This window comes from Triticum aestivum, chromosome 3B (genome assembly GCF_018294505.1).
Source record: "Triticum aestivum cultivar Chinese Spring chromosome 3B, IWGSC CS RefSeq v2.1, whole genome shotgun sequence".
Taxonomy (NCBI): Eukaryota; Viridiplantae; Streptophyta; class Magnoliopsida; order Poales; family Poaceae; genus Triticum; species Triticum aestivum.
The window spans coordinates 612491670-612507338 of NC_057801.1; the positions used below are offsets into that span (position 1 = coordinate 612491670).

General features: G+C 43.8%; 2 protein-coding genes across 5 annotated transcripts; one reads left to right on the forward strand and one right to left on the reverse strand.

Annotated features, from left to right (window-relative positions):
- The first annotated feature begins 565 nt into the window (after window positions 1-565).
- Window positions 566-5244, forward strand: LOC123071254 (glutamyl-tRNA(Gln) amidotransferase subunit A). Of its 4 annotated transcripts, none has more exons than XM_044494783.1 (13): window positions 566-948; window positions 1794-1895; window positions 1990-2097; window positions 2215-2439; window positions 2521-2603; window positions 2710-2810; window positions 3112-3235; window positions 3400-3554; window positions 3635-3771; window positions 3856-4026; window positions 4132-4356; window positions 4435-4636; window positions 4805-5244. In XM_044494783.1, exons 1-13 carry the CDS (start codon window positions 781-783, stop codon window positions 4867-4869), a joined length of 1866 nt encoding a protein of 621 aa, XP_044350718.1. In that variant the 5' UTR covers window positions 566-780; the 3' UTR covers window positions 4870-5244. The 4 variants fall into 4 exon arrangements, with proteins under 4 accessions (XP_044350718.1, XP_044350717.1, XP_044350720.1 ...); XM_044494782.1 differs by having other exon boundaries at window positions 570-948; window positions 4435-4668; XM_044494784.1 differs by lacking the exon at window positions 1794-1895 and having other exon boundaries at window positions 571-948; window positions 4435-4668.
- A 6229-nt stretch (window positions 5245-11473) lies between these two features.
- Window positions 11474-12311, reverse strand: LOC123065862 (uncharacterized). Its single transcript, XM_044489065.1, has one exon. The coding sequence runs from the start codon at window positions 12214-12216 to the stop codon at window positions 11725-11727; it is 492 nt and encodes a 163-aa protein (XP_044345000.1). The 5' UTR covers window positions 12217-12311; the 3' UTR covers window positions 11474-11724.
- Between the last annotated feature and the right edge of the window lie 3358 nt (window positions 12312-15669).

The window sequence follows — 15669 nt, forward strand, 5'->3', positions numbered from 1 at the left end:
ACCAGCTAGCCCACAATTCGTCTGCCTAGTTGGCAAGCAAAAAGCCAAGGAAAACCGAGTAATAGGACGATCAATTGTGAAAGATTTAAAAGGAAAAGAGTCAGAAAAAGCAATTTCAAGTGCAACAAAAGTAGTTACGATATAAAGTTAAAACTGTAGCATCACCACCACCGGTCGGACTTAAATTAAATTTTACACTTCCACTCGGCATACCGAGGCAAATTTAAACTATTTTTTAAACTCACTGCTCAGACTTAGGGTCAATATCAGTCGGCTCCAGGAAGTTATCGAAGTCAACGAAGGATGCCACCCAGTTGGCGGCATAGTGAAACCTTGGGAAGATCTCATCAAGGTCCACCTCTTCTTCTTGCTCGTCGACAAGGATGCCGTTCTTCCAAGAGAAAAAAAAACAAATAAAGTTTTTTTTCGCGTTGCAACGCACGGGCATACGTGCTAATGTATATAAAAGAAAAGGGGCAGGAAGAAGAAAAAATGTGTGAACGGTTTCTTGGTTGTAGACTTGTAGGGGGAGGAGGCGGCCGAAGCGCAGAAGCAATCGGCAGTTGGTGGTTTGTTAAAGTTTCCCTTCATATTTAATCATCACTGGCGGACGACAAGCGCGAGAAGGAGACCCACTGATTTCAGCGGAGGCCTTACTTAAATCTAACACAGGATCTTCTCTCTCAAGCAGCGGATAGAGATCCCCTGTTCCATTAATTCCCCTCCCTCTCTCTCTCGCCCCCCCGGCTGGCGCGCGCGGGCGCCCGCCAGGTGTCGGCCATGCGGATTCCACGTGGACACCGCCGCCCGCCGCCGTGTCTCCACCACCTCCTCCTCCTCCTCGTCGCCCTCTGTTTCGCTGCCCTGAAAACCGCCGCCGCCGCTCCCAGTACAGGAGGCACCGGAGAAGGAGGAGGCGGCATCGCCAGCGTCACCGGCAGCATCATGGTACGCCGATTTCTTTAGTACTTCCATTCGATTCAGCAGCATAGTGGCGCAGCGTGGCGATTGAGTTGAGACCAACGAAATGGTCTCGTCGTCGATTGAAAAAGAATCAGATGGCGAGCGAGCTCATTGATAGACCAGCAAGTGGCCTTTCGTGAACGATAGTGATTGCTCGGCGATTAGCGAACTGCGTAGTACGCTACTAGCTTGGCTTCGTACTATGCTACTGTTCATGTCGTGACCTTGCCTCTCTGGTTGGCAGTTGGCACCAGCGAACTGTCGGCTTCCTGGAGTGCCCTACTGCAGTTAAGCCGTCAAGGCCGGCTGCTATTTTTTCTTTCAGGTGGTGGGGGTGCCAAATTGCGGATGAATGATGAGATTGCGCGACAGGAACACGCATTTGTTGTAGTGTTTTTGGCATTTCACAGCTGACTCCGGCCTTACCACTGTATTATGCAGGCACTTCAGTTTTTTTTTTAGTTTGGACTGTGGCAATATGGGCAATAAATATAGCTGGGCCTACTGTTGGATTTCTTCATTAGATTAGTTGGAAACGGTGTGCTCAAATTTCTGACTACATGTGTTCTTTTGAGTTTGCTAAAAAAAATGTGTTCTTTTGAGTTTGCTAAAAAAATGTGTTCTTTTGAGGATAAGAAGTGATCAGGTTTAATGGTGTACATGCCACATGCCACTACTAACTAGGCGTTGCTCTCACGGAGTCACTTTTTCTCTTCCAGATTTATGTTTTTTCCGTGATTGTCTAGTGTCGAACCATAAGGTCAGAATTGATTCATGTACAATTCACTCTTAGCAAAGCTTTCTTATGGTTTATTATATTGTGGAAACAGACATGGGCCACGTGGCCACCAAAATGCGCATGGTTACCCTTGCGAATGAGTGGGAAGAGTCACTCATATACTCTTGTATCCAAATACCACAAGATTTGGAAGGCATGGACTTCTCTTCTGTTAAATATAGCAATGTTCTTCTCAATTTTTGATTACTGGGCCTATCGATTTACCTCTATATTTTCATGACACGAAGGATGCTATTTCTGCAAAAGATATTTCGAGAAAAGAACCGGTAGGCGGTGTGATTGCCTTGAAGGAGTCCATGAAGTACTTCGATGCTGATTTTTTCAACGATTCAAAAGTAATTACGAAGGGTTCCCTTATAGTTTTCATGTCCTGATGTGTTAATATTTTTTTCCAATGATTATGGTGTTAACATTGTTGTTTTATCCACCTATACTCTGCTTGGTTCTGCCAGCTACGTGAGATGGAAAACGGCGCAAAAGAATTTAATGTGCCTGCATTTAGAGAAAACCGAAGGTTGGTGGCTATGAAGGATGGTGGATTGCATGACCCTTCTGTTCTAGTCTTCAAATCATCATGGAGTAGCAAAAGCAAAGTCAAGGAGAGTGAAATGTTCGACTGTCCTCAAACCTCTATGACACAGCGTCCTAGTAATGATGAAGATATTGCCTTTATGTCGGTCAGTTTTATTAACCATTTTATCATACATTGGTTATGGACTTCAAATGAGTTTCTTTTGATTCGACAATCTCCATGTCAGATAATTGAGCTCGGGGAGCTTTTTAGGACAAAGAAAATAACATCACATGAACTTACTGACGTATTTTTAAGGAGATTAAAAAGGTTTGGCTTTATTTTCTTCCTCACATTTTTCACATGGACTTATATGAGTATGACATTAGACTGAGAATTATTTCTTAATCATGTAGTGGTTTGATATTTTCATTAGGTATGGTGCTGTTCTTGAATCTGTTATTACATACACTGAAGAATTAGCATACAAGCAAGCAAAAGAGGCAGATGACTTGCTGGAGCAAGGAAAATACCTTGGTATATGAGAAATCTTCTTGGAATTATAATATGGCTATTTGATTTTTCCTAAATCTTTTGTTCCATCGATAACATTTTTCGGTATACATAGCTTCCTGTTGAGATTGATTCTCGCTTTATTGAGGAGGTGTGGAACAAAATGATGTTCAGTAGTATCTTGCGCTAGTTCAACCTTTTACAAGTGTTTTAAAACTCCAAAGGGGGAAGTCTCTCGATTATGTGAAATTAGTTGCAAGCAAGGCCATCCACTGTCAGTACTATGCTAATACATAAATGTTGTACTGACAACTTCTCATACTAGGTCCCTTGCATGGCATTCCATATGGCCTGAAAGATATAATTGCAGTGCCACAATACAATACAACTTGGGGCTCAAAGACATTCAAGAATCAAGTTATTGATATGGAAGCTTTTGTATACAAAAGGTTTGTTCATTTCTCCTGCAGCATAGTGTTTAAGCAATGTTTGTTTTTGAAATAAAACTGCGAGGGAGACCCCTACAGTATGAACAGGCGCCCAAATTCACGTCCTATGGTCACTTCTGTGTTTAAGCGGTGTTCTGAGTGCCATGTGTATCATCCTTTCACAGATTGAAGTCCGCTGGGGCAGTCCTTGTAGCGAAGCTTGTGACAGGTTCACTCGCCTATGATGATATATGGTTTGGGGGGAGAACACGAAACCCATGGAACATTGAGGAATTTTCTACTGGTTCATCAGCAGGGCCAACTGCTAGCACCAGTGCAGGTTTACTTGTAAACATATTTGCACCTGTAACCAGACGAATAATATGTTATACTAAATGAAACTTCTTTTCGCTCTCCTAGGAATGGTTCCCTTTGCAATTGGTTCGGAAACAGCAGGATCCATAACATATCCTGCAGCTAGATGTGGAGTAACTGCTTTGCGCCCATCATTCGGAACAGTTGCACGGACCGGTGTCATGAGCCTTTCTGAGAGTCTGGTATGTTCATGCAAATTATTCATTTTTCCCTTCCAGATTGGATTCAGTCTTGTAAATGATGAGTTTATTATCGTAAAATGGCAGGACAAACTCGGTCCTTTCTGCAGAAGCGCAGCAGACTGTGCTATTGTATTAGATGCAATCCGTGGCTCAGATCCTGGTGATCCCTCGTCTCGTGAAATTGCTTTAGAGGACCCATTTCATGTCGACATCACAAAACTCACTGTTGGATATCTTGACAGCGCTGAGATGGAGGTAACTGGGATCCTAAATGTGTTCGGCAATCTGGTTCATGCAATGAGATTGCTCGTTCCTGATCTGATCCTGGGATAAACTTTGTTCTTGATTTCATAATACCAGGTTGTCAAGGTCCTTTCCGCCAAGGGCGCTAAGTTTGTGCCTTTCAAGTTGAACTACACTGTCGAATCAGTTCAATCCATTCTAAACATCACGATGGACGTCGATATGCTTGCACATTTTGACAACTGGCAACGCGAAGGACACGACGATGACTATGAAGCTCAAGATCAATGGCCGGTGGAGCTTCGTCGTGCACGATTAGTCCCAGCAGTCGACTATGTACAGGTGATATACCAAGGAAACCAAACACAATGACAATACCTATTCACTGTACCCGAACGATTAAGGAGTTGTGACAAACAGGCACAGAGAGCGCGGGGTAGGCTGATCAGGGAGGTCCGGGAGAGCTTCACGGTTGACGCGTTCATCGGTAATGTGACCGACTGGGAGCTCGTTTGTCTGGGAAACCTCGTGGGGTTGCCCATCGTCGTGGTGCCTACGGGCTTCAAGAGCATCGAACACCCACCAAAAGGCAACACAAGGAGACGAACCACAGTGACGACGGGTATATATGCTCCCCCTGACCATGACCACATTGTAAGCTTTTTTCTTGTCCCAGGACATCTTACTTATCTTGAGCAACGGCACTACTAGAGTTGACAGCAAGAAACTTGTTGACACGAGGAACGGTGATGATGCTGGCCATGTTTGTGTGTTTTGAATTTGATCGCAGGCTCTAGCGCTGGCGATGGCGTACCAGTCTGTCACCGATCACCACAAACAACGGCCACCGATTGACGCAAATTAGAAAATACACAAGTAATTAGCCGGCTGATGAAAGTATTGAGAAGAAAGCTCCGTGTGCTGTTTCCCTTGAGACAAATAAGATATTTCTACGGCGGCAGAGGGCCATAGATTGTGAGTTACATCGGGGGGATGCATGGATCCTCGCTGGAGCGACAGGCCACAAATTCTGCCATTGATTGGAGAGAAGTGCAAACTGGAGTGGGGGCAAATCAGTGGAGTGATGGTACTTCTTGTGTAATAGTAGATCTGAAAACTTTAAGCATTTTTCCTTGAAAAATGCAAGCAAACTCTCGTGAGATTTGTAAACTTTGGTGGGGGCCCTGGCCCTTGTTGAGCTCTATGCAGATCCGTCTCTGCAAAGACCAAGTTTTTTTGTCATGGCCAAAATATTGGCAGGATATCTTTTATCCACAATTCATATACAACAGAGTGAAGTGCACTGTAGGTCCCTAAACTATTCGAGGGGTGTCAACCAGGTCCTCGAACTATGAAAATCGACATGTGGGTCCTCGAACTATTGTAAGTGTCTCAGTCACGTCCAAAACCTGCCCGACCCAGTCTGACCTACCGTTGACTGTTGCCACGTCGGACAGGGGTAACGGAGGTGGATGGATATTTACAAAAAACACCCCGAATCGTTTCAGATCTCCATTCCCCAGTCCTTGCCTCTTCTTCTCCTTCTCTCCCGATCTCTCTCACGGCGATTTGGGGGCGGCGGCGCCATGGTTCGGAGCTGGAGCGCGTCAGCGAGCTCTTCCTGGCCGCCTTCCTCTGACCCTGAGGCTGGTGCATCTCTCCCTCTACTTAAGTGCTGCACGTGCGGCTGGAGGCAAGTGATTCGTCTGGTTTCCAAATCTGACAGGAATCCAGGACGGGTTTTCTTCAAATGCCCTAATCACAAGGTCACTTTCGTTGTTTGAGTTAGTCTTCACTTTCGAATCAATAAGATTTCTCAAATTTTCTGCTCTTTGTTTGCTTGTTTTTTTTTGTTTTTTTTATTTGGCAGAGAGGGTCACATGGATCTTGTGACTGCTATCACTGGATAGATGAATATTTGGATCTTGTTTTGTGCCATGGTTATAATATTCCTGAAGAGGAGGTGGAGTACATTGCAATGATTTCCAAGCCCTATCTGGACAGGGAGATGACAACCAAAGGAACGAAGCCAAACATTCGTGCTAGTTTCATAGAGAAAGATAGCAGGGTAGAAAGTGTGGTCAAGAAGATTAGCAACATTCCTGGAAATCAGATGAGCCAGATTGCTGAAGATATCAAGCTTCAGTTGGATCTTGTTGTAGGCATAGGTTGGAAGATTCTGCTTGTTTGTACCATGATTCTTGCCGTGAACTTGTATGCTGTTGTAATGAAGTAGGAGCTGAAATGTGTTTTTAGTTGCCAAATGTGCAAGAAACATTGGCAGTGAACAATGTATGGTGCATGTAGCGATGACATTATGAAATATTTCCAGAATGTGCTTTGCAATATTCCCAGAATGTGTAAGCATGACAAATTTTGGCAAGCATTTCATCACATTTTTAACAAGCACTATCATAACAGGTTGTTCACAAAAGACATACATAATTGGCATGAAATCAATCATCATTGATTAGCTGAATGCATAACAAGTTTTGTCACAAAAGAGGAGTGCATCCAAAAGAGAGGGACAGTAGCATCTATCATAGCAGGTTGTTCACAAAGGACACATATGCACTCCATACGCTATTACAAGGTGTGGATCAAAACCTACAGCCAAGACATGGGCATGAGCTCAGGTTTCCTTCAACACCTCAAGGAGCTTTTCTCTCTATGCATTAATCTTTATGCACTTTCTTTGCCTTTGTTCTTCTGGCCTGTTTTGCTGCTTCAGTTACACCAACAGCAGCATCTGTTTGGGAGGCTTGAGTGGCTGCTCTAGGAGGCACAAAGGCTTGCCTAACAGCCGCTTTAGGAGTTGTCTTTTTCTTCTTAGTTTGTAGCTTTTTCTTCAGAAATTGTGCACTGGTTGTAGCCCTGGGCACTGGCAGCTCATCTCTCCTCGATGCAATGAAAGAGCACTCAGGAAGTGGTCCTGGTGGTGCATCAGGTGTTACTTGAGGTGCTTCAACCTACACAATTGACACCACGGATACATCCGTTTGAGCGACAAGTATTTCCGGACAGATAAATATGTAAACAACATTTCCTTGGAACAAATGCTAACCTCTTGGAATAATGTTGACAGCACCGAACATGTGTGTGAACTATCCTCACCAGGTATCTAATTTCAAATGTAAAACCATGTCAATTCATTGCATTTGGATACAATACAAGTAGGCATTCAAGCATGGTTAGTTCAGTACCTGTGTGATGGTCATCTCAGTGCATTGGGAGTCCTGTGCAGTAGGTGCTTGAAGCAAATTTCTTCTCACAGGTAGTTTTTCTAGTGCAGGCACTCTATCAGATGGATGTAGTACAGTGCATTTTCTTCTATTGTGTTCTGTGGAGTTGCAGACACTGCAATGCATTATTACTCCATGCTTGCTAAACCTAGTGCCTTCATCCTTCTCTGAAGGGTGAACTATTCTCTTCTTCTTTTTCCTGCCTGCCTTCTTCTCATACTTTGGAGGTTCTACCGGAGGACCATTTGTTTTCTGCCACTCAGCTGGATCTCTGCAAGGCATGATGACATGTCCATATGCCAACCTATATGCCTCAATACTATAGCAAGCAGCCACTTTGTCCTCTGGTTTAATTCTCTCAAACCTCAAACAAGCAATACTATGGCTACAAGGAATCCCTGTCAGCTACCACCTTCTGCAACTACATTTGTTCTTGAGAATACCAACAACATATTCATTTTCACGGCTCATTACCTTGAACACGCCTTTGCCAGCAGGACGTTCATGGCAACTTTTTGCCCATTCAATGTTTTTGTCAAGTTTTTTCTTGATCTTTGTGCATAATGGTAGTTGAGACCAGTCATCCTCACATTGCTTTCTATTTGTATACCATCTTGTCATCAACTGCGCCTTGATCTTCCTCAACATGCTTAGAATTGGTAACTCCCTTGCATCAAGTATCCATTTGTTGAAGACCTCACAACTGTTGTTGAGGAGTAGATCACATTTAGGTAATTCTTCAAAAAATGCCCTACACCATGTGTTAGGGGCAAGGCCATCCAAATATGCCCATGCTTCTAGATTCATCTCCTTCATCTTGTCCATGTTCTTTTTCCATGTAGCCATATTGTTGCTTCTTGCTATTGCCCACAACTGGTTCTTTAATGTTTCACCCTTCCAATTGGCATGGAAGTTCTGGTATAAGTGTCGTACACAAATCCTATGCTCCGAATCAGGGAACATATCGTCCACAGCATTAATCAAGCCTTTCTGCCTATCACTCATGATTGTCCATGGTTTAGTGTTCTGAATTAACAGATCCTCTTTCAAGGTCTTGAGAAACCATGTCCAGGTGATGGTGTTTTCAACCTCAACTACTGCAACCTGGGACACAATGAGCTTTCACTCTAATTTTGTCGTTTTTTGGTGTCTTTATAGCTACCCTGTTCTTAACAGCATACTCTGCCAAAGTTGTCCTAACCTCTACAATTGATGAAAAGACCATTCCAACTTTGAACACAGGATTTTTCATGTCTTCAGGCCTAAAACTTTTGAACTTCAAACTGTTCTCACCTCCTTCTTCATCTGAATCTGGGAGGTCTAGCTCCTCCTCTTCTTCCACCAAATTCTTGCCCTTACTTGCATTTCCCTTTTCCTTTGAGCTTCCAATATCCTTGTCCTTGTCCTTGTCCTTGCTCTGCTCCTCCTCCTCTGCATCTGCATCAACATACTTCTCATATAGGTTGTCATCATCTTTATCGAACTCATTATCGGAGTCCACAAACTCTGATCCACTACTACTGTCTTCACCCCCAGAACTGTCCTCTTCAACTTCTGGTTCAAACTGAGCCCTCCTCCTATTGCTTCTCCTCTCATATGTGAACTGATGCCCTGCATTACTGTTCCATGCCTCAGCCTCTCTCCTGACAAAATTTCTCTGAAGTTTTGCTCTCTGTTTGGGGCTGATGACATTATCATAGAAGGGTGGAATATCCAGTGGCTTTCTCTTTGTAGGAGTAAAAACCTTAGGCAGCTCAGGGCCTCCAGTCATTGGAATGTCATTATCACTGAAGATTGATCTCTCCAGATCTTTATCATTCACATATAGCTCAAAAGTTTTGATCTTGCTGACCACAGACATCATATAATTTGTGTCAGCATCACACCCGAGCACTCGCAGACCACCAAACAATGATTTCCCTGGCAGCAACCAATACACTTCCAACCTTGTGACATCTGCATAGCCACACTGCCTAACAAAATCTTCTATCCAAAGCAGAGACCATGTGTCCACTTCACAACAATCAAATGTGTCAATACGCTCATCTACATATGTCTTGTTTGGGCCGTCACCACAAAAGAACCCACTGTGATGAATCTCTACTGAAAAGAGGTCGTCGTTCGGTCCTACGTGCAAAGAGAGGGAATCGAGCATCAGGAAGCTGCGCACAAACCTAACCCTAACCAATTCGGATCAAATCCTAACCCTAGTCACAAATCGATTGGGGGGACAGAGAGGAACATACCGTACTGTGGAGGAGGATCTCCAGGGAGCCGCCGTACCGGAGCCATCGACGCCTAGGCAGGCGCCGCCGTCTCCGTGCGGCCACACCAAATCGCCAAGGCGCCGCCGCCCCCAAATCGCCGTGAGAGAGATCGGGAGAGAAGGAGAAGAAGAGGCAAGGACTGGGGAATGAAGATCTGAAACAATTCGGCGTGTTTTTTGTAAATATCCATCCACCTCCGTTACCCCTGTCCGACGTGGCAACAGTCAACGGTAGGTCAGACTGGGTCGGGCAGGTTTTGGACGTGACTGAGACACTTACAATAGTTCGAGGACCCACATGTCGATTTTCATAGTTCGAGGACCTGGTTGACACCCCTCGAATAGTTTAGGGACCTACAGTGCACTTCACTCTATACAACACTATGAATCGAGTTTTGAGCATTTGCTTGGGCTGATCGTTGGTTAATCAGCTGGGCTTGAGAGCATTTTATTTGACAGAATAAGCTGGCTGAAAGGGCGATGTATGATTTTTAGATGGTGGGGCATCACTTGCACGACTGGCGACACATGTTAGTGCGTACTTAGCCTACTTAACATGCCTAATCTAAGGCCTAATCTAAGGAATGCCAGCTATATTGATCTAATGGTGAGAGGATCTTGACTTGACTTAACATAACGCTAATAGCCGGAGTGCTCTCAGACTGAGTTGACTTGCAATTTCTCTCAAGTGACAGCTGCTCATTCGCAATTTCACATGGATTCTGTACGGCAAACATGTGCAAGAACTTTTCGCTCTAATTAATGCAAAGTTCTGTGCAATTGAAATACAACATTCGAAATGCGAATACCAAACTGAAAATAATGGTGTTGCAATCTATGAAGTGTTGTCGTGTGATTTAGCCCATTGCGTTAAATTTATGAATTCTATCCTTGTTATCTTCAAATGTTCTAGCCTTCTAGGTACGTGTGTAGTACGTACACCGTGGTGCATTACGTACAAGTTTATCGTGCATTGTCAGATTGTTGACATTGATTGTGTCCATATGCACTCATTAGTCATGACATGAAAAAGAGGTTTATGGCACCGGTGTTAGTGAATTGGCCCACCACAATGTATCTACAACACCGGGGTTGAGGTGCATCAGACACTGATTGTGCTATCTAGAATTTTTTTTGGAACATATAAAACACATAAACAATACAGTACTTCTTATTTAGCATACCACACAATTTGCCAAAATTCCAAGGGCGACTCAAGAACAAAATAAATCACAGTGTAGATAATTGACACTAGGACCAGATAACAACCCAAATTAGATTAGCTTGTATTCTCAACTGGAATTTCCCTTCTTCTTTTTCTGTTATTGGAGATATGTTTTGAGTTTTGGATTTGAAATTTTCAGTTTAATTTGGATTAGCCACTATTCGCAACAAGATTTATCATTTTGTGTTTCTCAAGTAGTGGTTTAAACTTTAGTTTTTTTTCTTGTGTGTGGTATGGTACATAAACGTTACTTCTATATCCTCTCTTTTTTTCTTATTAGAACTTTTCTAAGCATTTCGGACAATAATTGGGGTTGGGTACCTTTTTCCACTTCCCTTTCCTTTCGTGTAGTATCCAATTCATGTTGGTACTTATCATTTCCTTCAATAGTTCCTCGGCAATGGGGAGATCTTAAGTCGATTTGCTGACAATAGGCATTGTAATCCAAATGGATAGCCTACCTTGCCCTGCCACTTTGGTTGTGTTCTTTTTACTTTTATGAGCAGTGCTTGTAAGATTCTCCTAGGGATTTTGTCGAAAACCCGGCATACACTGAATTAAATGTGCCTTTAGTGCTTGCAGCAGGTGACTAATATAAAGATGAAATCGTTGAATCACACATTGTCTTCTGTTTCGAGAATACTCCATGTTATGAAAGATTTTTGTAGAAACTTGAATCGACTCAACCATATCTTTCTTTTTGGCGATATCACACACTACGAAAGATTTTCCCAGAAAAGTTCAATCAGCTCAGCTAAATATCTCTGTACAGGTTGGGGGAGTTACAATAATTTTTCCTCTCGTCTCCGATCTATGAACCACTAAACCCTCTGTACGTCACTATACATACATGTGTCAGGGTATTGAGAACTGGAAATACGTTCTCCATCGTGGTATTCACATCGGAAGACAGAGAGGAAGCAAGAATAATAGGAGGAGGAGGGGGTAAAGAAAGGCGAGAGAACTCTTCGAGCTCTCTACTCCGAGGCCTCCTCCACTATGCTCTCGAGCTCCGGCCGCCACACGCCGACCCTGCAGCCGCTCCGCCGCCTCCGGTGGGCGCCCGACGCGGTCTTCTCGGACAGCAGCTCCGTCAGGTAGTTGTCCTGCTCCGCGGTGCCGCCGCTCTTGCCCCGGCTGCTCGGCCGCTTGCTCTTCTTGGAGCCCGGCCGGCTCTTCTTCCTCCTGTCGGCCGCCGGCACCGTCGCGGACGGGATGAGGAAGTAGATGCGGCCGCGCTTGAGCTCGGTGTCCGGCGACACGATGACGAGCTTCTTGGTGGGGCACCCGACGCCGGCGGAGGACCACGCCGTGGCGATGGTGTGGTTGGGGTGCTCGGCGAGGACGGCGCCGCCCGTGATCGGGCAGCTGAACTCGTCGACGCGGCCGCTGAGGTGGACGATGCGGACCACGTCGAAGGAGCCGCAGGGGAGCATGCAGGTCAGGCAGCACCGCAGGCTGTTGCCCATGTCGTCGTCGCCGCCGGCGCTGGAGCTCGAGTCGACGGCGATGAGATCGATCGATCGACCGCTAGCCTGGCTTGTTTAATTGGCTGCTGTTTGTTTGCTTGTGGGTTGTGATGGCAGTGGCAACTGGCAAAGGGGTTTATATAGCGCGCCAAGTGGAGTTTGCGGGGTGCCAGCTCAAGTCATAACTATCTTTGGTGGCTATTAAAATGTGTACAGCTAAAGCCACACCTAAGTATTACCCCATCCATTTCCTTTTTAGGCCATATTTGATTGCTTTAAGACTAAAATTTACAATCTTGCTAGTCTAAGTCGACCGAGACTTGACAACCTGAAAAAAAGAGGTGTTTGATTGTCTCATCATGAGTACAAAAACGACACTTCTTACTTCCTGGCCAGTTACGTCGGTGAGATTGTCTTTGGTTAGCACAACTCCCCTACAAAGATACTGCTTGAAAATTTTAAGTTTAGTAAGTGGAACCTCCGCTTTCCAAAACTTTTTGTTATTATTCACCTGTATTATTGCTCATAAGTGGAGAATACTCTTGCAAGTTCCACATATGGCATTTAGTTTCATGGATGCTGTTAAATTTGAGGCCAACAAAATTTGATACGCCAGGGTTGTGTCAAGGTGCTAAGTTATTTCCATGGCTAGTCCATCATAGCACAATTCTCCCGGCAGACCTTCCAATGGTGTGTTCCTAGCCTCATAACGTCATATATTAGCTCTGCCTCAACAACCTGGAGAATTTCGTCCACCTCCGCAGTAGAATGTCATTGCAGTCTCGCAGTTTGGGCCTTCTTAAGGGTTGGCTAGGGGATCCTTCCAACACCCTCGTGCACGATAGTCAATCGGTCAACACGAGGTTGAATGTGATCATAGGCGCCACATCCAAGGAAACCCACACAATTCGTAGTAGTTGTCTACTATATGCATTGTGGAGCGGGTGAAATGAATGGGACCGAGTACATATCTTCAAAGGAGTGCACCTCAGATACATGAAAGTGTCCCAGTTACCATTCCAGGATATCCAACGCATCGTCAGTGCCCGTTTGCCACGCGAGTCTAGCAATGATATTGAGTGGTAGTAGTCCTCATGTGGTTTGTACATAACTCTTATAAATACTTGATTTTCTCTCGTTCTTAGTTAATAGAGAGTGCCCCTGGCAGGATTTTCCCAAAAACTTTATGTGTTTTAGAGATTAAATGAAACTCAATTTTCAAGTTTTCTCCAAAGACTTGTTATTGAGAAACGTCAGGGGAGGCCCCTACCATATGTTTACGAGTAATCAAAAGATTATTTACATGATATGTTTGAAAGGACCCAATTCTCCTTAATATTACACGAGTGTTCAATGTCAATCAAGGGGGTTTCATGAGAATAGGAGCTCTTGCGTAGAATATATGAACTTCAAAATTCTTGCAGTGCAGAATTGGTAATTTTAAGCTATTTGTATGTGAGAATCGGCAGTTGGAATGCACACAGAATGTTTTTGTACTAAAATCCAAAATAGAAATGTAATTGGGAGTAGGCCAGTATCTATTGTTAGGTAGGTTGTTTAGCTTTGTACCCTACTACATATCTGAGTCTTAAATTGAGTCTAGTTGCTTGAAGCCTTATTTAGTGAATCCTATAGTTTTGAAAATAAAGATTTTGACTTGCGCCTTTTTTGTTGCAAAAGTTCGACTTACAATCTTATCTAGCTGACTACATATTTTTCAAGCGAATCTAAATGACAGTAGAGTTCTTTTTTTTTAATAAAAGAAGGGCTCCCCCTTCCGATTCTCATTAAGAAAACCAAAGCAGTTCAAACTACTACATTATCCAGCGTACCCTCGACCATACCTAGCTACTAGAAACTAAACCAACCTTCCATCCTTCACATCAGAAGGGCAGAGCAACACCAAATAGTATCACATATCCAAATCTACCTTATTACAGTTCGAAAGGAAAACCTCAGCAGGAGGCCTAAGCATCATATTTTACATCCCAAAAGACACTACTAGGAACAAAAACAACAAAAGAGATTCAGCAGAAGCTTCAGGAGGAGACTTTTTATCCTTCCAAACGCACAACATTGTATCTCCAGCCTTGCGAAGCTCTGTAGACCTCATTTGCTATCCGTTCTAGCAGCTTTGTGTCCAACTCCATTACCTCTCTTCGTTGCTCCTTTATCTGCAAGATCGACCAATACAGAATTGTATGCAGGAGTGTCCCTTTCTCCCTGGCTATTCCCATGTAAGTGTGTCTCCAGCATTATTGATGGAATGAAATATGGCCAGCCTTTTTATACCAACTATATCTAGATATACTCCACAGAAGAAAACGATATCTAGGCTGTAGGACAAAGAAAGGCACCGTGCACCATGTTCTCGGGGCCATGCAAGTTCGTTCAAGGCTTGTATTTTAAAAATGCTTTGCCTCACTGGATACGTGTTCTCTGCTTTCCCATAGATTCCTTTGGAGGCATCCCTATTAGTTTTTCACTAGCATCCAAAAACCGAGATGGCAGCTAGATTATTATTATGATTAGGCCAATAGTTTGAGACTGTTATGGTATAAGGATGGTGGTCATGGCCTAGCCAGCTTGTGTTCTTGAGCAGAAGTTGCCACGAAGCAGCCGATCGCATGCAATGATTAGGGGTGATCTTACCTGCATTATCTGTTGTGATTCTCACGGGGAACATTCCTAAACCCTAATGGCTAATGGCGTAGAGTAGACGGGGGTGGCTAAGGCCTAAAATGCACAATGGAACCAGATGCTCTTGTGATAAACATGCTGGTTTGCCCTTTAAACTTCACAATGGAACTTCCACACATATATGCCAGGATTTACTTTGCAAATATTGTTCCATCTTAAAATATCTAGAAATTTTAGCTACACGTTTTTGCCGACGTACGCCCTTGGTGAGAATGCTTTTAAGAAGAAGAAGGAGAAGAAATCTCCACTGCCGCACTCGAAAAGATAAGATAAATCTTCTTTTTGCAAATCGACTTTGTATATTGTAAAAAAAAACGTTGGACTTGAAAGTGTTTTTTAAGTTCAGCTTATGAGCGAATTTAAGCTTAACTCTCGTCACTTAGGAAACCACTAATTAGCCACACCTGTCGTATGCTAAACGAACACATCTTGATTACCAGAGATCTGGAAATCTCATATACACCAACCAAATCGTTGAATGCACTCCCCTTGGTACGTAGTACGAAGTACGGATCACATTGCGCAAGTAGACTGAACATGTCTTGTAGTACTAGAGTATTTGGATGTCATTAGGTTCTTGTCTTATACTAGTGTATTATTAATTTTGATAATCGTGTACTAGCATCACCCACGCCCAGCCTTTTACGGGAGAACAAAAATGGCGCTCAATAAACATGGTATGTTTATCTATCACTTGTGAGTGGCGGACGGCATGAAATGAAAGCGTTACATGCATGCACACACGGAAGAATA